The following is a 25,201-nucleotide window of genomic DNA, read 5'->3' as shown; positions in this document are numbered from 1 at the left end:
TATCAGCGCTCCTCCAAAGCTTCTAATCACAACCACTTTCTTTCATCTTTGCATCCCCTCTTTCCTCCCCTCACCATTCTGCGCCTCCCTCCTTCCCTCCCTCCTTTTTCTTGAGAGGAGCACAAACGTCTGATTTTTAGAAAAGAAACGCAAAAGTGCAATAGGGCGACTGAGTTACTATAGTTGTTGTCATTGTTTTCTTTATGGTGGAGAAAGTCTTCTCATCCATTCTTTGAGAGACTTGGAGTTGCACTTCCAACATTCCAAAGTGTTTCAAATATTGATGGAGGTGGGCAAAAAAAAAAAAAAAAAGACACAAAAAGCAGCAGCAAATCATTGTAGTATCAACAAAGGGCCTGAAAAACGTCCCTTTTCCAGTCTCAAGCTCTTTCTTCATCTGTGTTTGACTCACTTCGGATCATTTTCAAAGCTTGTTAACATGCCAGCATACGTCGGCGTAGCGTGTCGCGCAATCTAAAACGCTTGGCTGATAATAATGAAGTGACAGAAAGGAAAAAATAAAGAGCTGTCTTGCCTTAAATCTTCCTCCTCACCTGTCTCATCCTCCTCTCTTCCTCTTTCATCCCTCTTTGTCCGGTCCCTCCCTCTCCACCTGCTCTCCTCCCTCACTCAGACCCCCCCACCCCCCACCCCCTTGTCTCCGCCCCTCCCCGCAGCCATTGGCCGAGGGTCCACCAATGGCGTCCGGAGCGGCAGCCTTGAGGGACCGCGTATGCAAACCCGCCGCTTAATATTCATGAGCTGCATTTGGGGCTTTAAGTCGTTGATTAGGGCAGCCGAACAGCTTTCCGTCCCAACTGCCTGCCTGGCTGGCTGTGTGTGTGTGTGTGCTCCTATAGCCCCCCACTCACTGGCCAAACACACACGCGCGCACACGCTCGCTCCCATCCACACGCACACACGCACGTAGAGCAGATCAGTGCAGGTGGCGCACAGCCCGCTAAATAGTGTCGCTCCCTCCAACTGGAGGCAAGGACCAAGAGAGAGTGGAGATAGAAGAAGAAGAGGAGGACACATTTTGAAACTTTTGAACATCTTTTTCACAAAACCTTTTTTTTTTTTCTCTGGAGGACGTTGACATGACAATGACCCGCTTTCGCCGATGGATTTGGTAGGACACCCGCTCTCCGAGTGTTTTTTAATGCACTCTGAACAAGAGTAGGTAAATTTTACCTTTGTGTTCTAATTGGTCCACTTTTCATTGTTTCCCATTGTCATTTTATCAAGTGTCTTTCTACATTCCGAGTGTGCGCACGGCTCTCGATGTGGTTCAACTCACACCTGAGCAGAGAGCACCCCGCCACTTTCTAACACTTTCCAAGTTTGACATGTTTCCCCTGAAGTCATCCCCGGCTCCATCTGCATGCGTGTTCATGTGTGTGTGCTTGCATGTTTTAAGCGTGTTCATCCAAGCAGAGCCTGAACAAGGTGAGGCGCTGAGGTTACGCGCCTCACACTCATAGACGGCAGGACAAGGGCCGTTCGAGCAGAGGAGGGTGAAAAGAGGGGAAGTGCGCTCTTAAATGCCCGAGGAGGTCGAATTACAGACGGCCGACTCAGCGTGTGGTCCTGTGCAGGAATTACACACACATAAATGGGACTCACACGCTTGCCACACCAACAAGCAAGTTGTTCTTTTTGTTTTGACCTTTATGACCTACTCACAGGATAGCGTTATGTGTGTTCATTTTATGAAAAATAGATGAAACTGCTTAGATGGAAATTTCGTCCGTGGTTTCTGCGCAAAAGCAGTCAAAATGTGTTGGAATGATGAGTGGGTTGCGTGAAGTGACAGTTGTGTTTGCATCCACAGTTGGAGGCACACATTTCTCTCAGGCCAGGATTTTATCATGAGAAATGGTGGGAGGAAAGTCGCAGATTTGTTATACATTCACGTATGGCGAGAAAAATAAAATCAGATTCAGGTCTGTTAAATAGAAGCACAAAATGCCCTTGAAATAGAAAATTAAGAGAAAGGGGTGGACAATTGTCAGAGGGCAATTCTGGGTGTATTAATGTGTTTATTTTTTGGGGGGGTCAGATTTATATTTTTTCATTTCATTTCCAAAAACCGTGATCTTCTATCCCACAATGGTATCAATTATCAACTTAAATTGTCACACTTTCATATAAGTTTAGGAAAAAGACAAAAGTCTTTTAAAGATCATTTAGATCAGAGGTGTCCAATGGGCAGGGATCTTGCATGTTTTCCACGTTTCTTCCCCAACACGATTCAAATGATCAGGATCCTTAACGGGCTTTTGCTGAGCTTGCTGATCAGCAGATCATTTTAATCAGGTGTGTCGAGGAAAGAAATCTGGAAAACATGCAAGATACCGGCCCTCCAAGACTGAGTTTCAACACCTCTGATTTATATCCTGTCATAAAACAAAATATGTTCACCTTCCTTTAAATAAATTTAAAAAAAGCAAACACCCAAAAAAAACCAAAACAAAAAAACACTGCGCGTTTGCTGATATTCCAGATGCAAACCAGTGCAACCAGTTTGGCACACACACACACAGTAAAATTGAAGTTTCAGCACTTTCGGACACTGCTCAGTTGAATCCAGTGGTGCAAAAAAGAAGCGATGTGAGTTTTTAAACAACAAATGTAGGAGACAAAACAAGACATTTGTCTAAGGACTGAGCCCTTTTAAAATGTGTTCTGTGACAATTTGTCTTCTCTTCTGTCTTTCTGCTCTCCTGCAGTGCTCTCAGGCACTTTTTTTCCAACACTAATTAAAGTCTTAGCAATCCTGATGATGATACTGATAATAATAATAACAATAATAACATCAACAACAAGTGCCGCTTAAGCTATTAACATAATTACCCCCCCTACCCCGCACATCCCCCTGCCATCATATACATACCATTAGCATATAATTAAAGTATGTATTCTTCAGTGACTTTGTCGAATCTGTTCTTTTTCCTCGGCGAGCGGGACGGGAGATTCGTGACGGCGGCTCAAGCCGAATGTGACCGTCGCAAAGTCAAATGAGCTCTAGCACAATGATGTCCTCTTTGGAATAGCATACGAAATACTTGATTTTATTCTATGCGTGATTTTTTTTTTTTTTCATCTACTGCTACCAAGTAAATTACGTAGTTACTACATAGAGTGTAAACATTTCATAATTATATGAACTGATAAAATGGTAGTTATGGTGAGTTTTAGATGTACTTTTTTTCTTCAAATATTAAGCCCACGTTCATAAATTATTAAAAAATTGCCCACCATATATATATATATATATATATATATATATATATATATATATATATATATATATATATATATATGTACAATTTTTTAAACATGTAAATATATGAACAGCAGTTCCGCCATCATCTAAAATATGAAATATTCGTTCTACAGTAAATATTTTGTAACAGTTCAAATATCCCAATTGTTTAAATGAAGAGACATGTCTAATTTCAATAATGTCATTTTAAAAATATTGACCTTAATTCAACAAAAAGTCTACAATTACATACATGCTTTTATTCCCGTATTTTTATTTTCAACAAAATTCTTAAGTGGCAAACAAGCAGTCGGGAGAGCAACAGAGAGAGAGAGAAGCTGACTGGTGGGAGGGAAAAGGAGGAGGGGGTCGACCAAAGAGAGATTGCGTAAATTAAAATCCTTTTAATCTCCTTATAAAATCATTTACTTAATTCATCTGTCAGGGCATGTCAATATGTGCCGTGCTGATTTGCTGGCCGCGTGTGTTTGTGTGTGTGTGTGCGTGTGCGTGCTTGTGTGACCCACCGCTGGCCCGAGCGAGGAGGTGTTCCTCTTCTTTTTCATGTGTCCGCTCGCCTTTCCCTTTTTTGTCAGGTTCGTCCTCACCTCCACTCGCACACGCACACACACACACACACACACACGTAAGCGGCGGGCCTCGCTCTGGTGTGAAGGGTCCGAGCATTCCGCTACTAATTTGGACCCCGTAAAGAGGAGGGGGGGTGCAAAGGAGTCAGACATAGAGGGATAGGTGGGAGGAAGGAAGACGAAGAAGAGAGGGTGGGGGTGGCTGCTTTTGTCTGACACCCCCCGCTCTGCCGGACGCATGAGCGCACACATGGCTGCACACACATACACACACATTCTAGAACATGCCCTCCAATGCATTTCTTCATAGTTGCGACGATTAAAAACTCACACTCTTTGTGTTTTTTTCTATCAAGACACTTGAAGGACAGCAAGACGAGCCTTGATGATGTAAATTTGACCCCCAATCAATCAGTGCGCGCGTGTGTGTGTGTGTCATGGGTCAATGGTGGCCTTGATGTGTTGAAAGAGCAGTGCAAGGGGACTGTACCAGCTGTGACACACACTCACCGCAATTAGCCGTCAGACCGCAGCCAAGCCAAACGTGTGTGTGTGTGTGAGTTTTGTGTGATTGAATGCCAAAGAGCTGATTGAAAGAACACAGAGTAAAAGAGTGATGTATAGTGAGGGGCAATCCCTCTCATTCCCCCCAGCCGCACCCCCTCCCTCCTTTCCGCATCTGCTCCAATCCGCATCCATCGGTCCGGACGATCCATACATCACAGTGTGCATTCATTATTATCGCTATTATCGCTATCTATCAAGTCATTTGCAGTTCCGCTGAGAAGGATTCTGCTTACCTTCCACATATCGACTGCTGTGAAGATTTGCACTGTGTCTCTTTATCTGGTGGGTTCAAGTAATATTGGAGAAATGTTTTACCCCGAGTGATACATTTGCAATGGTCAAGCTGCAAAATGACAATATGGGAGAAAAAGGTTGTAAGTTTATGAGAATCAAGTTGCAATACGAGGAGAAAAATGTTGCATATTTCTAAAAGTATACCAAATGTCCATGACAAAATTCAAAATATGGTTGGCGGAATGCGACATTATGCCTCAAAAAAAATGCAATTTCACGGAGAGGGGTAGGGGGTACTTTTAATATTTGTTTTAGAAAAAAAATATTGAAGGGGTGGAAGAACCTGGAAAATGTATCTGTAAATTGTTTTGTAATTCTTAAATCAAAACAGGTCATTTTAATTCTTATTGTTATTCAGTTATTTATACATTTCTAAACTGCAATTCACAATTTTCACAATAATCCGCTCATCTGTTTCCTTCTGTCCGGGTGCCCTAGAGCAAGGCACTCTGACTCTCACCTTCGGAATCAACCTCAGGCCCCACCACTATGCAGTGGAATGCACACAATATAATAACGATACAGAGGCGTAAAGTTATATGCATAGGATAGGATAGAATATAACTTCATTTTTTGATCTCGGCATTAGATTCGACATTGGATTAGTCTTTTATTATCCGTGCTCTTACTGTATATGTTTTAGAATTATTTTCACTGATTGCACAGTGCATTGTATGGAGTTGCAGTTGTTTTTTAAGTGTTCTCTAAATTAAGTTACTGTTCTTGCAGAATCAATGAAAATCGCTCTCACAATCAGCAATGATGAAGATACATTAAATGCATGACTAAAATATCGGAAAGGCACAGTTGGAAACATTATTCATAGTTTGGGAGATATATTATGTAGGTCTTAAATACTACTGTATACATTTGCGTATGTATGAAGGTCTATAAATAGTTTTAGTTGTTTCTTGGATTTTGCGGCTAAATTTTAAATGGCGAGCGTATGATAAATGTGCATGCGTGTGTGTGATCATGAGAGGTTGAGGGCCTGTAGCCTTTGCCCTAATGGGAGGAGACGGCACAGACCGAACCACAATGGAACAAATTTAGACAGCGTGCGAGATAGGTGAGACAGAGGAAGGGGAGGTGTTCAAAGGTCCCGCCTCATATGATTCAGTTGTCGGGCTACGTGTGTAAAGGGGACGGGAGGTGGGGGCAAAAAGAAATGGCAAATTCGAAAGGGGAGGAGAGTGAAAAGAAATGGATGACCATGCCACCTGCAGACTGACAGTGAAACATTCCCGCGCTCATCCTGCCATCATGCTTCATGTGGCAGACCGACGTCTCGCTTTAGATTTGTTTCCTGCTCGCCCAAATCGTTTCCGTTTCTCCCCATTGTCAAAATGAGCAAACGTGGTCAGTTCGTTCGCGAGGAGCATTATACTCAGGAAAATCATGTACTGTGATTAAGAAAATGTCAAATCAGATGTTTAATGTCAATTAAAGCCAAGTTCAATTCTAATGCATATGCCAAAGAAAGTGCCATTTTTTTTAACTAACCACAACCAAAAATCAATCTTTTTTTTGTTTTTTTGTTTTTACTTTAGGAATAAATTTGGCGGACATGTTTGTGAAAATATATTTAATCCATCCGCTCTATACATAAATAATAATAGACAACATAGAGGGAAAAATATTCAATAATCATCATAAAAAAATACAACCAAAATTGTCCCATCAATGTATGTCACAATGTATACTCAGTCAGCGACTGTTAGCACGTCGTGCCCTCAGGAGGCCTCATCGCGGGTGATCCTCACTCTTCTTCTTCACTGCGGATAATTTATCTCCGCTTTACCCCGTTCTTCCTCCACCATTTACCTCCCAACACGCTCACCCTCCACCACACCCACACACCTCCCGCCGGCCCCTCCCGTGCGTAGCTGTCACCTTTCGGCACCCGCTCAGTCCCTATTAAGAACGACAGCCCATCTGCCGCCTGCCCCGCTAACAGCTCCCGTCGCTAACGCTAACGTGTACACACAACCGCATCCGCTCACACACACACACACACACACACACATGCATGTCTGCAGTTTACTGCATTGAGCCCCATCTGCCCTGATGCAGACACGAGAGCAGCGTAGTCACACACCTCTAAAGATGAAATTGTGATTATCATGCATAAACAAGTAAGCAACAGCATAAAAAGTTTTTTTTTTTTTCTTTTAGCCGCCCTCTCTTCCAGTGACATTAGCAGGAGTGCATGCAGAAACCACTGCAGTGACGCACTTTAAAAACAGTCCAGCTTCAACGCACACCGCTAGCATGGCTATATGCTAGAGTTGCAAGATAAGCGTCATGGTAAATCATTTTCAGAGCGTTTCTAAATAAAAAGCGGTTTTACGTTTCTCAAAGAGTTTTCAAATTGTATGAACTCCCTAAAATGTATACTTGCTGATTTTTTTATTTTTCTTTTTTTTTGGGGGGAGGGGGTCGTCTTTACCATTTTAACTCATTCTGTAAAATGTATTTTTCAAGAAAGCACCAAGAAAACCAAATTTTCAGAGATTACCCTGATCTCTTTATGAACTCCCAACAGCACTCACTCCTCTAAGACTATAAAAGTTTTATAAACAGTATCACTTTGAGTGATTAATCAATACAAGTGGTTTTAAAGCAACCCTAACATACCCTTGATTTCTGATAAATCAACTATGTATGAACTCCTTAAAACACTTCCCACCCTAACACGCATATGCAAAAACATCAGTACATTAGAATGTATTAAACTCTTTTCAGTTAGAGTGGTGTATCTTTTTTTGCATAAACGTCGTATTACATGACTGTAACGAACTCCTTTTTTTTTGGAGGGGGATTACTGTTTATTTCACTTTTTAAAATGTGTATTAGGATCTATTAAATTTGTATTATCTTAACGTTATCTGTAAACCTTTTGTTGGTTTTCCACTTAACGCAGTGCATTTGTTTTTGCATGAACTCCTTGACTCACACGACTATAAAATGCTCACGCAGCATTCGACTTTCATTTGAATTTAAAACGCAGTGCGTTCTGATGTCTTATTTACATTTAAAGGGCACAATACGAACTTTTCAGTTATCACCCATCAAAGATATTTGATGAGGTCAATTTTGTTCCTGTTTCTTGTTGTCACCTGAAAAATTCAGCTGTTAAATAATGCACCTGACCGTTTGTTCATTGAACTTCTAGGTAATCTTAAAACACATACATTTACAAGAATAATATTAGTAATGATAATAATAATAATGGTAAAATAAGGATTTTCTCCAGTAATAATCTATGTCACGTGTGTAGTGATATCACACGTTCTAGCAGGATAATTAGGGCGCATTCCTTTCGTATGTATGTGCGAATGTGTTTGTGTGCATGTGCATGTGTGTGTTGATGTGTGTGAGCATGCTGTGGCATTTGTTTCCTTCAGGGGTAGGTGCCTTTTGCATTAGTAAGAATGGCAACTGTCTCATCAATCACTACATCTGCATGTCACACACACACACTGCCATGGTCATTCTATTCACAGATGGGCCAGCGACACATGAGCGAGTCACCCCCCCCCCCCCCCCCCCCCCCCCCACTCACACACACACACATATGCATAGTGTAGTCTAGGCTACAATGGGTTGAGCAGAATCACAGTTCTTCAAGTTAAATCTAATCAAAATCCAACTTAAGTTTAAGTGAAAACACACGTGTGTGTGTATATATATATATATATAGCACCACTGCTGTATGGGATGCTTTTCTGTTAGCGATGACACCAGGACACTCTCCAGTGGGTTAAAAAAAAAAGGGCACTATGAAGTATTTTCTGTCTATATAGCATTGTGACATGGCAAGCAAAGCCAATAAGAGTGTGGAGCAGCAAGGTATCGATTGGTCCGATTCACCAGAGTGGAACTAAAACCAACAAATTACACAACCCCACCCTCCACCTTTCACTCTACATGGAGGGAGGGGGGGAAGGGATGATGGGCTTACTTGCACTCCAGTTACAGTTCGCGATATTAGAGACAGAGTAACCAAAAAGATTCAATATTTTTTTAACTGTTTTTTTTATTGTTGTTTACAGTGGTGTAACAGTAATCGTAATATTTTATATTTTGGTGACCTTAATTAGCAACAAGAAAAGGGCAAAATTCACTTAGACGTCAGCAATCGTCTCTTTTTCCTCTCTCGCAACCCGTCTGTTACAATCAATTAAGTTTTTCAGCAAAGGAGAAATTTGATTGCATTGACTGCGGTGACCTTATCATTCCAGCGACAACCTCTCCCCTGACACTGCACTGCCTTTGATTTCACACATCGTGCGTCAGCCTCCAGGGCTTTTTGCTTTGTAGTCCCTCCGTCTGATGGCCTTATTCACAGCCAGAACAGCCTCGACGAGGCAGCCTGGTTAACAAAAGCACACACTTTGACACATTTAGGGAGCAGAGTTGCAGTATGTGTAAATGGTTATTGTGTGTGTGTGTTTTTTTAATATGATACTTCCAATGTTAAACTCTTCAAAATTAGTATCATTTTGAGGGACATGCATAGTTTTAAATGTATCAACATGTACCCTTGTGTGTCAATAATACTTTAATACAATAATATAATAATAATATTTGATGTACTTTACTATATCCAATAATAAATGTCACTGCTATCTTCCAGAATGAACTTATCGAAGGGCCCACTGGTGAACAGCAGCACTGACGACAGCTCCAAGTCGACGTACGGTAAATGTGGCGCTAGCGCCTGGAGGATGCACCAGAGCTATGAGCCTCTCGAGGCCAACCACATGAGAGATCCACATGCCCTCTACAACCCAAGGTAACACCGTTTCTTTTCTGCCTTTTTCTGCATCGCACAAAATTAGATTACTCAACTTCAGTTTTGTTGTTTAAATGACATTTCCGTGTAATCATTTTGATGTTGTCCATTAGAGGACCAAAAAATTGATCCGCAACTGAATCATGATTCTCATTTAGTATTATTCAGAATTGATACAAAACATCCAAAAGTCGATTTTATAAATTCCCCCCAAAAATAAAACAAATCTGCTTCCCACCAATGACATGTTGAGAATATTAACTTTAAAATGAGCGCACCAAATAACTCACGGACGTCAACGCAACGGCCAAAGAATTCCTTTAATTTGAATTTGACGTCCACAGCTTTGGTTACTACAAAGTAGCTTTACTCTCCCTCACGTTAGCATTAGCTGCTAACCAACTGTTGAATTCAAATTCAGTCGGACATTTCAAACAGACAGAATAAAGGTCAATGTATCCATTAAATGTTAATAACTGTAAACATCTAAAGAATGTGGACTTTCAGTTAATCTACTGTATCAACATTGACTTCAATAAGAATGATGAGGATGAAATTACTTTGATAGTTTACTTAATCGGTACAGTTTACAATAACTTATCAAATTTCTAGGCTAAGTGAGGTTGCACTCATACAGTGGCAAGCTTTTCTGAAAGGAACTGTCAGATGCTCCAAGCAGTTTGAGCAGGCGCGTTGTCATGGTGAAGCTGCCACATGTTAGTCTGGCCTGGAGGATAAGGGGTTAACTCATAACACATCTTAGTTGGGAACAGTCCTGGAACTTTTATGACATACCCAGTAAAGTTACCTGTTAGAAAGAGCAACATACATTACACATGTTAAGGAGTTAATTTCTCTTGAGCTCTTATTAAACCAGAATTTTTCTTAATTTTATTTGTTTTAATATTGGTGAATGTCTGTGTATTGGTGGTGATAATATTTCGAGGAGCAAAAAATCTGTATAATCCTCCATAAAACACACCTTCATTATTCGCATCATTATTCTCATCATGGTTTATTTCTACATGATGTTGTATATCATAATAAAGTTGGCTATTTTTAGACTCAAGGACAAATGAATAATACAAATAAGCCTTAAAACAAACTTGAACTTCCTCCAAGTAAAATGAAACTGTGGGCTTCCATATTTAGAAGCACAACTGTAAACACGCCACTTGTTTCATGTGTAAACACAACGAGCACATGCCTCATCCTCTCTCACTAACTGACGTCTCACTTTTGTTCAGTCTTTTAATCATTCCGAGTTTGTGCGGCGAAACCATAGAGACGTGCTATTCTCATTGTAAGTATGCGATTTGCTCCTAATTAGCGGTTTATGGTTTTATCATGTTGTGGGATTTACGCTTACACGTATCACTCAGATTGTTGTTTTACATTGCTATATAAATTCAACAAAAATGTCATGGTCCTAATGGGCTGTAAACGTGAATTTTTCATCATATGAAAATGTCAATTATTGTTGAATTAATCTCCAACCTGTTGCCATTCTATTGATTGTCCAGCTGAAACTTGCAAAGCTCTTATTTTTTTTTAGCGTGTGTCAGCGTGCACGCACCAGTGTGTGCGATTTTGTGTTTGTGTGTAGACTGGAAGTCTTAGGCCAATAGGATTTCAGGGTTAGTCTGGGTCAAGCCAATTAGAGGTCTGGCGAGCCTTTCTCACGCAGTCTCTCAACCAATCTGAAGAGCGCACTACCAGCATATTGTGTGTGTGTGTGTGTGTGTGGGCGTGTTTGTGCACATTTGTGCATGTTTGCGTGTATTATTGTGTTATGAGACGCCATTGCCTTAGCTTAGTATCAGAGTCAAAATATTTTACGTGATTAGATACTTATTTAGAAACAAATAAATTATATCCAGGGCATGATTTTGAGACTTATGTCATAGATTTTTAGTCCCCATTGATGTATAACTGCAAGAACTGTTTCAGATATTTGGCCCATCGTATGTAGTAAAATAATAATATAATAATAAAATAGTATTAATAAATAATAACGACTAATATTATAATCAAATGTAGTAAAAAAAAAAAAATCTCTTTACATTACGTACATCTCTGCTGTTTTATTAAAAAAAAAAAAAGTGAACATGATCATTTTCCACATTCACACCCGAGCAGAAGGCCAGCATCAGATCGCATGAGCACTCTTGCCAGGATGTGCGACCTCCAACTGTGTTGATGGGATTTATTTACGCTGTTTACAACACTCACACACACACACACATGCAAACTGTCTTTGCTACGCCTAAGGTTTGACATTAAAAGCTGATCTGAAATTGTGGAAAATCCCTAATTTTGCAAATTGTGATCCCACGGGGAACTGCATTACAATTCATGTTTTCAAGCTTTTTGACAAATAAAATGCAACATAGAATGTCTCTTTATGAAGATTTTTTCTTTACTTTCATGTTTTATTAGTTGCTGAAGAACAGTAGCAACTTAAACATATTCTTTTTTTTACTTTCATTTTTTTATTAGTCGCTTAAAAACAATAGCAACTTAAACATATTTTCTGAGGGTGCCACAAAGTTCCAGAACAATTTGAGGGATATGTTAAATTTGTGTTTGGACTTCTGCTGTTTTCATTTGACACCAACTATATTATTCCCCTTTTTATTTAGGCCATCAAACCATGGGAATGTGATTAATGTCAGCCAGCCACGCACCACTGGCACACACACTCATAGCCCATACACACATTGACTTGCTGTAAACTGAGCCCAATGTAATCATAATGATAAAGCAGATTGCCTTAACACACAGATGGGCCTCACAACAGCTCCGCGAGCATGTGTGTGTGTGTGTGTGTGCTTGCGCTCGCGCATGTGTGTGTGTCTGTGGACAACGCTGATTGGATTGCAGATTTATAGAAGAGGATTACTGGCGGAGCAGAGAGAGAGCGAGAGGGAGAAAGAGAGAGACAGACTTTCAGACACTCACCTCTCATTAACTTCCACCCCCTTCACCTCTGCTCTCGCGCGCACGCACACACACACTTATACAGAAACAAACATACCCAGCGGAGGTCACATGTCAATGTATACTCCTCCCCACAAAACGTTGAGGGGAAGCGTGGATGCTGCAGACAGTGGCAGAGGAAGCGGGCTCTCCAACAAACCTGATTAGGAAGTGGATGTGAATTAGATTCCTTAACAGATGGTCGGGACACCAAGCTCGAAGGTGCATGGGCCAAAGTGAAAGAAGGGAGGGCGGGATTGGAGGGGAGAGGAGGTGAGGGTGCAAGGGAGGTAAAAGCAGCGAGATCAGGGGCAAAGAGGAGGAATGTCAACAGAATATGACCGTCATCATAAAATGTGCTGCAGCCAAATGTACTGCGTGTAACTGATTAAGGTTACTGGTAAATGTCCTTTTTTTTCTCTCTCCTAACATTCACCTTCACAAACACAGATGTTCTAATTATTTAATAATATATGTACATACGTAGAATGAGTGTGACATACTTCAGAGAATCCTCAAGAAAATCAACAAAAACACTCTACTCCTTTGTAGCTAAATGCTGTATGGCTGAATGCTGCCAATTAGGATGCATACATTATTCACTGAAAAAAATCCTTCCCACAAAAGCTGCAGATTTATTTGTTTTTTCTTCTTTTTTTTTGTCAACCAAAGTCCTTTTTCTTTAGCCGTTTATTCATTGAACCACTTACTGTAATATAATATCTTACTCATTGCATTATTTCTTTTTTGTTTTTTACTTTTTTTCCCCCAAATAACCTCTTATTTTTCTTTTACACTGTGGGCTTGTCGCAAGACATGTAGAGAAAAACAAACACATCTCTTTGGACAATTTAGTTATAAAAATACTACATGTAAAAGGCACTATATATACAGTATTTTTCAATGCTTTTATTATTAGTTAGTCAAGGATTTAAATGCTCACTTTTCCACGCTTTTTGCTGTGTACATTTTGGACTTTATACCTCATCAACACATGGGCTTGGGAAACTGAGAATCAAGCGCCAGCCGAGGGTGAAAATGGTTTTAGAATCACAGTTTATTTGTGTTTAAGGTTTCATTAGGAACAATCGTCATGTTTCAGGCCGCTGTCGGAGGATGAGGAGGAAAAGTAGGAGTTGTCATGTCAAGCGCCTCCGCAGCATGACCTAATATGCCACCAATGTGCTATGTAGGCCAACGTCAAAACGAACACACCAAACAATGCATGGGCGTCAATGCCAAAGCCTTATCAGAATTTTATTTTGAAGTTTTTTTCTCGACGCGTTTGCATTTCGATTAGCTTGACGTGTTTAAGTCTCAGCTAATCGAACTAGACATACGTACTGTATGTCACTTTCAACTGCAGTCCCAGACCCGCCCTGCCATGCACTGTCCAACAGTAGAACACAGGGTAGGATTTTTGTTGTTGTTTTTTGTTTGTTTCTTTTTAAATAAAGGTTTTAAATTAACCAAGCCATGTCAGTTATACAAGCTTGCTCAGCGCTAAGCTAACAAATGAGCGATTCTACTGTCCAACCTCCAACTTTTTTCCGGCTGGCACAGTGTAAGAAACCAATACCGGAATAACGACAAACACATTTATACACTGTATAGACTGATTTCATAATTCTAAAAAAAAAAAAAAAATGCTCATTACCCAGCCAACACACAGAGAAACTCCCTCCTTGATAATAGACTACAACGCATTTGAATCAAATAGGAAAAGTTGATTAGTCTCCATTGGCCAACTCATTACTCCGTTTGAGTGACCACCAATCTGTTTATTAATTAAGCATATCTGCCGCTCACTCAAGTAGTATAGGGTTCAAATACCCTCTTGTGTGAGGTTTCTAAAGCTACTCCCAAAATTCAAAAGTATACCTTTTGAAATTCTCAATCGGCTTCATTGACTCCAGCTCACATGCACCCCTATGAGAACAATTAGTTTATAAAAAAAAGCATGGAAGTAAAGGGAGAATTTTTAGGAAGGATTTTCAAGTTTTTGGGCCAACGTGCGTTATTGTCCAACGCTCCTCTGCTCGTCCCTCAATGTGATGGATAGGTATAAATCATGGCAATCCAGTCATGACAGCCCAATTTCCTCCAATCTGATCTGCTTAAAGAATTCAGCTCACTTGTGTCTCCTCACCTCCATTTCTACTTATCCTTTCCTGCACTCCCCATTCCCTCAAATGTACTCCCGTTTTACTGCGCGCACTCCGCTCCTCACTTTTACGGCCTCTCTCTCTCTCTCTCTCTCTCTCTCTCTCTCTCTCTCTCTGTCTCGTTTCCCTCCACATTTCCTCCTTGTCGCTTCTCCGCATCCTGCCCTCGCGCTCCCTCCCGTGTCACATTTGAAAGCCCTGTCATATTTACTAGAGTGGAAATCCTCTTTCACCATCTGCTTAATAAAAAAATGTGCGTTTAATCCGATTCAGGATATTTCGTTTTTTGGAGTGCTTTATTTTTATTATACTTCTGTGCAATTTCATATGTAGCCTGGCTCTGTTTGTCCAAATGTGAGAAGGCGGCAAGAGAAATGTCACAGGAAGTGTTTGGGAAAGGCTGTTTCAATGCCAATACTTGATGATGACACTTCGAATACACATGCACACGCACATGCCAATGAGATGAACTGACCTTGAGCACGCACCTTTCTTAAAAGAAGCAGCCAATTTCCAATCCTTTTATGCATGCACGATTTCTTCCCTAGTTGTTTGAGCCTGTTTTCACTTAAATTGAGTACTTTTTTACAAATAAGTTTAATTTGTTCCATGACTAAGCTCAAAACTAAAAGTAGTCTTTATCACATACCATCCTTCCCAAATGGAATTAGTGTAAATGTCATTAGTGTCCCCCCCCATCTCCCAAAATAACAACTCATTTTTTAAGTTGGAAAAATAATTCTTTGCAACATACTTCATAAGATATAACTTAATAAAATAATCACATAAAAATAATGAATGAATTTAACAGTTTTTGCGTCACGATTTAATGGTTCATTTCAATTCATTGTTCTGCTCCCTCTAGTGTGCATGTCTTAACCGCCAGGTACAAATGCTGCAGTCATACTAACCCAAACGAGTAAAAGTCTCACAGTTCAGATTCCCTAGTCGAAATCCAGCTGGCCCCGGCCTTCCTGTGTTGTTTGCATGTTCTCCCTGTGCCCGTGTTGGCTCTCTCGGTGCACTCTGGCTTCCTCCCACATTTAAAAAACAATAACAAAAACAATATTTTCATCCACTGCCCCTTTTCTTTGGATTATCTTTATTTTGTTAAAGGTTGGTAATATTACCACCATTGCATTGGACTCTGAATACATTGGTTATCAAAAGAATACATTATCAATCTAATGAGAATCATTTTCCACTACGTCTATTATTGTGGTTGTAGTTTATAGTGGTATGCTATCTCCTCCATCACACAATCAGCTGCTAATATTTTGTTGTTAAGATAATATATTTGTACCTAACATTGTGGCCCATGGGAGTATGCGTTCATTTATCCTCTTCTTGAGGTTTTCAGCACTGCTATGTGGACAAGTGGACGAGCACCCTCATGAAGACTATGACACCCAGCTGATAAAAAAGACAGAAGGGGGGGTTGCGTGGAAGGGGGGAGAAAAAAGGGAGAACGAGAGAGGCAAGGGCTACATGGTGACAAAGATAGCAGCAGACAGCAACACATTTATCAGCTGGTGCTCACCAGAAAATGACCTAAATCATTGCGATTCTCATCTGACAGCGTTTGAACCCCAAACAAGCTTCCCCCGCTCATGTGTTGACACACACACTGTCAAATCCAGCTCATCTTTTTCAACAATCATTCACCGGAAGGGGGAACGTTTCCATTTCGTATGGCGAAGAAAGCCTCCTCGGCGGGAGCTGTTTTAACTTCTACGCCGTGCGATAACGGACTCAAAATTCCTCAGACGTTGGTCGCTGTTTGGAAAGCTCATAATTCCTAATCAATAGCGTTTGGCTGAGCTTACCCTGCGTGTGTGCACACACCCCCGAGCGCTCATCCATTCACTTGTGGAGAATGTTGGTGTGTAAACTTTACAAACCCCAGGATGCATCCTAATAGCCCCTCTAGTGGGCCCCTTGTAAGTCTTAGCCCTCATCACAATGCACTGTGTGGTGTCTACGTGTGTATATAGGCTGTCCAGTGTGCCATACAGTTGCTGTTTGTTACAGCTTTCTCTTTCTTTTTTTTTTTTTTTTGGGGGGGGGGGTCACTCATAGGAACGCCAGACTGTTGAAAACATTTTTATGGATTAACTGTCAGTCTATATTTTGGAAGATGTTTATTGCCGCTCCAAGTTAAAATGTACTGCCAAACTAAACATAAAACTGGTAATTGCAAATTCTGCACGTGTGCGAGCTTTTTGGTTAAAACACAATGCAAAAGGAATAGCATCGATAGCCATGGTGTTATAAACCTTTGAGCAGCAGATACTTGAACATAAATGGTGAAGCAATACATGCAAACAGAAGTCTCTGTGACAAACAATAAATGCTATCATGGCTTAATGAGTCAGTTGTGGATGGGGTTGAACGGTTTTAGGAAAATATATAAATTGCAGGGTTTTTTGACAGATAGCCTATTGACATTTTCAGATAAATTTTAAAAAACAAACTTCAGTCATAAATAATCATATAAGTAAAATAAATTTGAGATCTACAGTTGTGTAGCTCTTAAAACTCTCTACTCGTTTATGCAAAATAGTACCCAAAACATTGCTGACATTGACGAGGAGAGTTTTGCTGCTATTTCTGCCTGTGCTAATATTTTTGCCTATTATGCCTGTGCCTTGTTCAATATTTTTAGATATGTATCATAATACCCTTTAGGTTTTCATATCTCCATAGCTCAACGTCCAAATGTACTTTTTGCCTGACTTCTTTGGTCAGGCTACTGTGTATATATAAGCACTTATTTTGGGGGCTTTCTGAACAGCATTTCACATTAGCATTTAGCATTCCTAGCATATTGCTCCTCATTCGTCTTTGATAAAAACGCTATATGTTAGAAGGATACTTACCTTGTGCGATGGAGGAGAGGCTCAGCATCACATAACTCGGTGCTGCTGTTCATTTACTTAATCAATATGATATGCGGCGAAAGCTAGCTTAGCGCTTAGACTTACCCAGCAGCCCTGAAAGAAATTACTTTCAGCAGTATGGGTGACAGAGTGACATATACGTCATGCTTTATTATATGTATATTCTCTTAGTTAGAAAATGTTCACTTTGAAAATGACTTTTGTCAGTGTTATTTTAACTGTACAGTATTTGGAGGGTTGATATTCATCGCTCAAGAATATTATGTCACACGTGCTGGCTTTACTGGCCGACAGCCCGTTGGGCGCAGCGCGTGTTGGCCATTATGGCATTGATTGTATGTAATCAGGGCTTTACTCTGCAGCCAATGAAGAGAATTACAGGTTTCCTGCACGCCAAACACTGTAACAATTGATCTGCTCCCTGGTGTGTTTGTTTGATGTGTAGTGGCAAGATTGTGTTTGTGTGAGATGTAGAAAGTACAAGGAAAGGCCTTAAAGATGATAGAAAGAGGGCTCAGTAGGAGGGAAAGTGGTTTGAATCAACTCACTCTGTTGGATTTTATTTTGCTCAATTCACTTTTGTCCCATGTAACAACTATAATCATACACACACACATGCACTGTGGTTCTCTACAAAATAAATAGAAGCTTATTGTGACAAACCAGAAAAATGTGTTGTTGTTTTTTTGACTAATGCTGCATTTGAGATTGCTATGAAAAGAAGAAATATCACACTTTGGAGCTTGTGTTGTCCATAATCTTTGTGTGGCGACCGCAATCATTTCCCCAAATAACTTCATGCTGAGAAAATAGTAAAATTGCAATGCACCAATTTCCATGCATAGTATTGTGCTATCAGTAAATACAGATAGAGTCCGTATTTGTGTATTTTATTATACTGTTTGTCTTTTCTACTTTGCGATTGGCTGGTGACCTGTTCAAGGTTCGCCCCACCTCTTTGCAGCTGTTCTAGTTTGAAGTTTGACATTTTTGTTATTTTACTTTTCTTGAATTAAATTTTGATTTACCTCTTTTAATGCCAGCCTTTTTTAAAAGATAACCTTCAAGATAATTTTGTTTTTTATTTAGTTTTTTGTTTTTGTTTTTATTGTTTATTTTTTTCCAACATAATGATCAACCCAGAGCAGCACAAACCAATTCTCCCCAAAGGAACAATCCTTTTGTTTACTACCTCTGATTTAACCACCAATTTACATTTTTACTTGTTGTGCAATGTCAACGCAACTTTTGAAAACTTGCATCTTTAAGTAATATTTTTTTTAAACGTTGGTCAGGGTGGAGACTTTCCAAAATAGAAATAATGTGAATAATAGTGTTAAGTACTGTACATCTCCCTGTCAACCAAGATATGCAGGCCATGTTGTGACCGTGCGTGCATACACCCTCACTAAGCAGCTGACCAGCAGTTCAGCAACCCTGCAACATAAGCGTCCAAAAAGGCAATTCAGCTTAGTGATGAAATCATTTTATTCATTTGACTATGGAAATCTAAAAGGACTTTCTCTGACTCCTCTTCTTAGTCCATTCTTTAATTCAATGCATTTTTCACATCCTTCTTTCCATTCCAAAGCTTTGCTAGTATCCTCCAGATAGAATTGTGACAAGTTTTTTTTTTTTTTGCTTATTGGACTGTGTGTTCTTATCAGCATGGCGAGCACAATGCGCGGTGTGATGGAAAGGTATTAGCCAGCCTGCGGTGGCGACATTGTCAGCACTTCTACCGTCTCTTCCTCTAATGCTTTCTTCAGCCTCCTTTGCTTTCCCTCGCTCCTCCCCCCACTCCTCCCCTCCGTGCCTCCTCTTCTTCGTATAGATTGAATTTTCTACTTATGTTTGTCAAAAGCATTTTCCTACAAGTGGCTTTCCTCAAATTACAGTTTTGTTTAAACAAAGGTTTGGCGGGGAACAATTTAGGCTTGATTCTCTTCATGTTTGCGTTGTTCAAACTTTTAGTGGGTGGATGCTGAAGGATGAGCGTTCTTGCTATTGTTGTTCTGCATCAAAACATATTCTTCTTATCTGAATACTGAGCGATGACTATCTGCTCTCAAGGAATGACTGTCACAGAGGGAGTAGCTTTCTGAATAATTTTATCATGTGTTAAAAATATGTGTTCCCTTGTGGGTAAAGGCTGAGCGATGAGCATGTTTGCTATTGCTAATGTGTATTAAGTAAGGTTTGCGTTCCTATGACACATAATACATAGTAATCACAGCCTTGAAGTAATTTGTTCTGTGATTGCAATCTTAATTTACAGCTTTTGCATCTCAAATCATCTTTCCCCAATGAAATAAAGGGAAAATACCGTTAATCCAAAAATGATGTGTTTTTCTATATGGGAAACTTTATAACGGCAAACATTATAAAAGAAAAAAATAACTTAAAATATGAGGCAGAATAATCGTAACTAAACACTTAAATAGTTTGTACAGAATGCAATATTAATTCTAATTATGCTGCTACTTCTAATGTGTGTTCCTTGGCCACCCAAGGGCAGTACAAAACAGATACATGGCAAGGAGGAGAAACAAGTCAGAAATCTTAAGGAATATTAGCTTTTTTCCATAATGAATAAATAATTATTTCCTCTGGGTATTGTTAAATTGGCTCTCCACTTGTGTTGCTCCTCCATTTGTGTTCAAGTATATAAACGTGTTACTTAAAGTGGATAAGATGCCATTCTTACAGCTGTTGATCTCTAACGAAGACACAATGTAGTATCCTTAATGTAATTAACTTTTTTTTCAACCCATTAACAGAGGATCTCATGGAATTTTGAATTGTCCTACGAAAACCTTATTTGCAAACCAGAGATAACGTCATTCAGCTCGGAAACTTGCTATCTGCACAGTGTGCTGGTGGCCTTTCTTATGATATATTGTTTAATTTATTTGGACTATATTTTCACCTTGTGTTGCTGACTTTTGTTCACTCAAAACCATCTTCAGAGTCTGTCAATAAGATGATATTACCACAACAGGGATGTTATTTATTCGCCAGTCTACAAAATTTGTTGTTTTGTCTTTTTTAGGTCAAATACACCTTATGTGGTTGTTACAAATACACAACATCTATAACTGCCTTTGTTTCATGTTTAGTTTGACATAAACTTCAACAATTTTTTTTTTTAAGAGATCAAAAGAGCTTCACCGACACTCGCCAACACTCGCCCCTCAGTGGGATAGATGCTGAAGACCTGACCAAACAGCCAATCACATCTTTCTGGAATCAGCTCCTATGCTGCTCACAGCATTTACATTAGACTAATGTAGCATATGTATGATATCTGGTAATTGAGGTGATGTGTTCACAGCAGCCTCCCTCTTTTTTACTCGGAACTCCCACTCATGCATTTTGCAGCCTTCACACACAATTTCTGAAAAAAAAAAATGCAATTTGCTCTCAAGGTGGTCATTTAGTAAAGGTCTCCGATTTGCTCAAGGGGAGATTTTTTTTTCTTTTTCTTTTTCATTTCTCAAAGGCAGTTCAAAAACAGTTTAGAGTTGTTTTCCCTCTCACTTTGGAAGCAGCAATCCACAGACTTCATATAATAAAAGAGTGTACTCAGAAAAATAAAGCTTGGGCAGCACCGGGACAGAATGAGGCAGAGTGGCTCTAATACCATGATTGTATGTTTGCCTCTTCCAGTTGTCAGGTCGCTGCATCAGGCAGCCACTCTAATGATAGCTTGTCATGGCATGCTGGACCACCTTCACTCGCGACACCAAGACAAAACACTTGTTCCGTCCTACCACTTTTTTTCTATCCTGCAAACATTGCTCTGTTCTCTCTGTTACTCACCATTCCCTCATAAAGAGAAGTATAATATACACACAAAGGACAGAAAAGGCTAGGAGAAAATAACGGGTTTGGCAGGGTATGGAGACAAGGCAAGGTAGTAATCTTTATAGTTTTTACGTGTGTGAATGTGTGCTGTCTCTCACTCAAACAGATAAAAATGCACCTCCTGAATGTTTGATGTTGATGCAACACCCTAGACACAATCAAACACAGGCGCAATCTGTCAGCCTTCATTTAGATTGGACTGAGTTAAACGGTCCAGGATGGCGGTTTTTCGCACCTAGGTTGGAGAACATTTGATTGACAAAGTCAGAGAGGTATTCATTTAACAATGTCTTTATTTTTATGGTTGCAGTTGGTTGTAGATTGTGTGAAAGTTCACTGTGTCATTAAGAGTATTATTGCTAAAGTGTTCTACCACACTTCCACCCAAACAAGGGAATGAAGAAATTATTAGACATGCAATTGTATAGCACTAAAAACGTCAAGTAAAATACAAACAATTTGTTGTAATTTTTTCCCATGTACATGAAAAATAATGTAAATTTGAATCATTTAAATGCTTTTTAATACTGCTAACTCACATGATGGTACAAAACAACAACAAATAAACAGTGGGACACCACAAGTAACTGTTTTACATGATCAGCAACATATTGCCAGCCCAACAAGGAGGACTTAAACCAACTGAAGATATTTTCTGTACATATAATGTAATGCGATGGTAGATAGCAGCTTTCTGGATTTGACTCTCATCTGAGGCCTTTCTGGATTTCGCTTGTTTCTCCAGGCTAGCTCCCAAATTTGAACATTAATGTCAGGTTAATTGAAGTTCAAAATCCCATTGAAGATGTTTACTTTTATAACTAGTCAATATATATTTAACACCGGTGTTTTTGTCTTTGAAACATTTCAAGCAAACCTTTTGTTGAATTATTCCTGACCTTACAGAGTCAATCCAAAGTTTACATATGAAGGCAACATTATTTTAAACAGGCTTCATATGGGAGTAGATTTGAGTGATTATTCATTAATTCTATGTAAAATGAAATGAAACCCCTTAAACATCACAAGCAACACAAAGCTCCATACTGGCATCATCTTGTAACGCTCAACTTGTGTCTTTGAACGCACCTCTCCAGACCTCCCCTCTTTTATTTAAATCTTTTTAAACACTTAAAAACATAAAGGAACGATGAGCGCCAAGCCTTTCCTCCTCTTTCAACGCTCATCCGGGGAGCACACAGGCACAATAAGATTGCTCTTTCAGCGAGCCGCCGCTACATAGCGACATAATTATACTGATAACATACATACATAAATGCATTCAACCTCTCGCTCGGCACAGTGCACTGACTGATTTCTTAATCTTCTTTCCTGCACTCCTCCACCTCCTCGCATGTCCTCCCATTCTTTTTTGATTCCTCCCCCTTCCAGGGCCATTATTTTTCATTTATAAGCAGAGAGAAAAGGTGCGAGTGAGGGAGAAAGGAGAAGAAGAGGAAAAAATGGGATCTTTTGGCACTTAAACTCTTTCACTTAATGGCACTCGAAGGGATTGACGTCGGAATGGGAGGGACACAAAAGTGCATAAAAAGCGAGATTAAATCATCGCCATCACGTCATCTGCTTAAATGGGGCCGCTGCCTTTTTTTTCTGTCATCGCTGTGTTTTCGCTCACTTCAGCGGATGAATCAGAGTGATCCATCTCCATCCCATCACTCATTTCTGCCAACCGTTCTAACACCTTCCCTCTATATATAAGGTATATGCTCTCTTCCTTGTCTTGATTTGCATCCAGAAACTTTTTTTCCTTCATGCGTAACTAAAGGCCTGCCTGAGCATCAGATAAATGGATTTATGAGCATTGCTGGATAGCACAAAGCTTCCATTAATGGACTTGCTGAATTAGAAGGAATGGGGCAGAGGAAGAAATAGGGGATGGTTAAAATTAGTCTTTTAAGGCACCGCTCACCATTCTGTGGCCATCTTGGTTAATCTGCAAGATTAGGTTCATGTCTATACCTTGAATGCACCTTTATCACACACTTTCGAGCCGGTTGTACTTAAAATGTAATTTTTTCTGATTTGGTCAGGGGACCAGAAACCACTAGAAAGTAAAAGAAAGCAGAATTCCTTTACACGCAGACGACGGGCCTATTTCTGTTACAGCTCTTATACAAAATCAAAAACATGTAAAATAAGGAAAGGTCTATTTTTGCTCTCCCATGCCAGTGCAATTTATACAGAACAGATCATAAAATCAAAGTTACAAATCACCATTAAATGCTATCATTATGCATCAATTGTGATGCACAAAACATTACAAGCACTTTTTCCCTTCTTTTTTTTGTCCACGGAAATTCAAATCTTTCGCAGTAAACCTTTATATTTAGCCTATAATTTATTTTGAAAACTAAATTATTTTTCATGTCCAATGAAGAACCTCCAAAAGTACATTTTGCCTCGCTGTCAAGTGAAAATGACCTCATGTGCTCATTTTTGTAACCGTATTAGATGTACGTAAAAATAATTTAGGTATCAAATTAACTATTGAAAAAATATTAACTTTTTACATCTGAAAAAGGCTTAGGTGATTGACCGTTAACTTTCCCAAGCTTTTTCGATCATATGTAGACAATATTATTTATGAATTTTACATATGTGGTCGTCCAATTCGAAGTAATAGTCATTTTGCCTGCATGAAAGGTTAACTAATAACCAATATGCTAGTTCTACCTGTTATGGATCAACATGCAACATTCTACAAATATTTGATTAAAAAAGTATAATGGAGAATTATGGATCAAATACGGACCTACCTCATTTTTGGGTCAAATTGATATCTTGTAACGTATGTCCTATGTTTGGAGTTGTTTCGCGCAAAAGAACCCGGAAAGTTAAGTCGGACCTTTTTCTGATCTATACTTGTATTATTTTTACCCCAACCGTTTTTAGAATCTTGTGCTGAAGATCATCATTCCCAATTGGTTTGTTTCGAGTTTACATTAAATGTTGGCTCAAAACCAAAATAGCCAATTTTCTTACTTGATATTGTCAATCTCTTTCTCTGGCTGTCAGTCTGCCTCCACGTTTTCCTTGTCTCTACCGTTTTCCTTTTCCCCAACCCCCATTGAGCCTTCCTTCTCCCAAGAAGCCCATTCTTCGTCAAGACACCGTCAGTGTTTTATGGGTCCCTGAAGAACGGGGATCTTTTACAGGCCGACTGGACTTTAGAAGCCCCTCGTTTAGCAGCATCCTGCCTTAATTAAAAAACCCTTTTGTGCGTTCTGCCTTTAACAATGAAGAGCAAGAGAAGGGAAAGGAGGGTGAGGTTTAGTGGCCGAGTGAGAGAAAGAGCGTGGCAATGCAAAGACCAGGAGAAAGAGGAAGATGGCAGTGAATAGGTGGTGATAGGGAGACAGGCAGAAAGATAGTAAAGTAGACAAAGGATGGGAAGGGGAGATATAGACAGCAAGAAGATAGTTGTTAATTACAATTGGCATTAACAGCGCTCTCCTGAGGGAGTATGTAAAAGGAGACTTGTACAAGCAAAGGAAGGAGAAACAATTTGATCACTAAAGGAAATGTTGTGTTTTCAAGTATTCTGTGCTGGTCTTAAATTCTTAAGCCACCAGTGTGTATTTGTGGGTGCGAGTTAGTTTGTGTGTGCGTGCCTGTCTTTGTGATGATGGAGCAGCAAAGAGGCTGCTTACTGATTACCTTCATGTTGAACAAGCGCCTATTGACTGGCGAGTGACGGATGAGCGACCGGCCCCAAGCATGCTCATGTGCTTGCTGTGTGTGTGTGGGTGTGT

At 39.8% G+C, this 25,201-nt stretch overlaps 1 protein-coding gene across 3 annotated transcripts in view; it reads left to right on the top strand.

Annotated features, from left to right (window-relative positions):
* The first annotated feature begins 827 nt into the window (after positions 1-827).
* Positions 828-25,201, top strand: part of esrrga (estrogen-related receptor gamma a) — a 75,576-nt gene continuing 51,202 nt past the window's right edge. For 2 of the 3 annotated variants that reach the window (XM_088413507.1, XM_088413506.1), the window contains exons 1-2: positions 828-1,179; positions 9,359-9,517. In XM_088413507.1, the coding sequence (XP_088269633.1) occupies positions 1,124-1,179; positions 9,359-9,517 (215 nt within the window). In that variant the 5' untranslated portion in view covers positions 828-1,123. Of the gene's footprint in view, positions 1,184-9,358; positions 9,518-25,201 lie in introns of all 3 variants that reach the window. The other variant, XM_088413508.1, reaches the window with a different exon arrangement.

Source organism: Hippichthys cyanospilos, chromosome 4, assembly GCF_059441005.1.
Source record: "Hippichthys cyanospilos isolate Australia breed blue-spotted pipefish chromosome 4, RoL_Hcya_1.0, whole genome shotgun sequence".
Lineage (NCBI taxonomy): Eukaryota > Metazoa > Chordata > Actinopteri > Syngnathiformes > Syngnathidae > Hippichthys > Hippichthys cyanospilos.
This window is presented reverse-complemented; position numbering and strand designations above follow the sequence as displayed.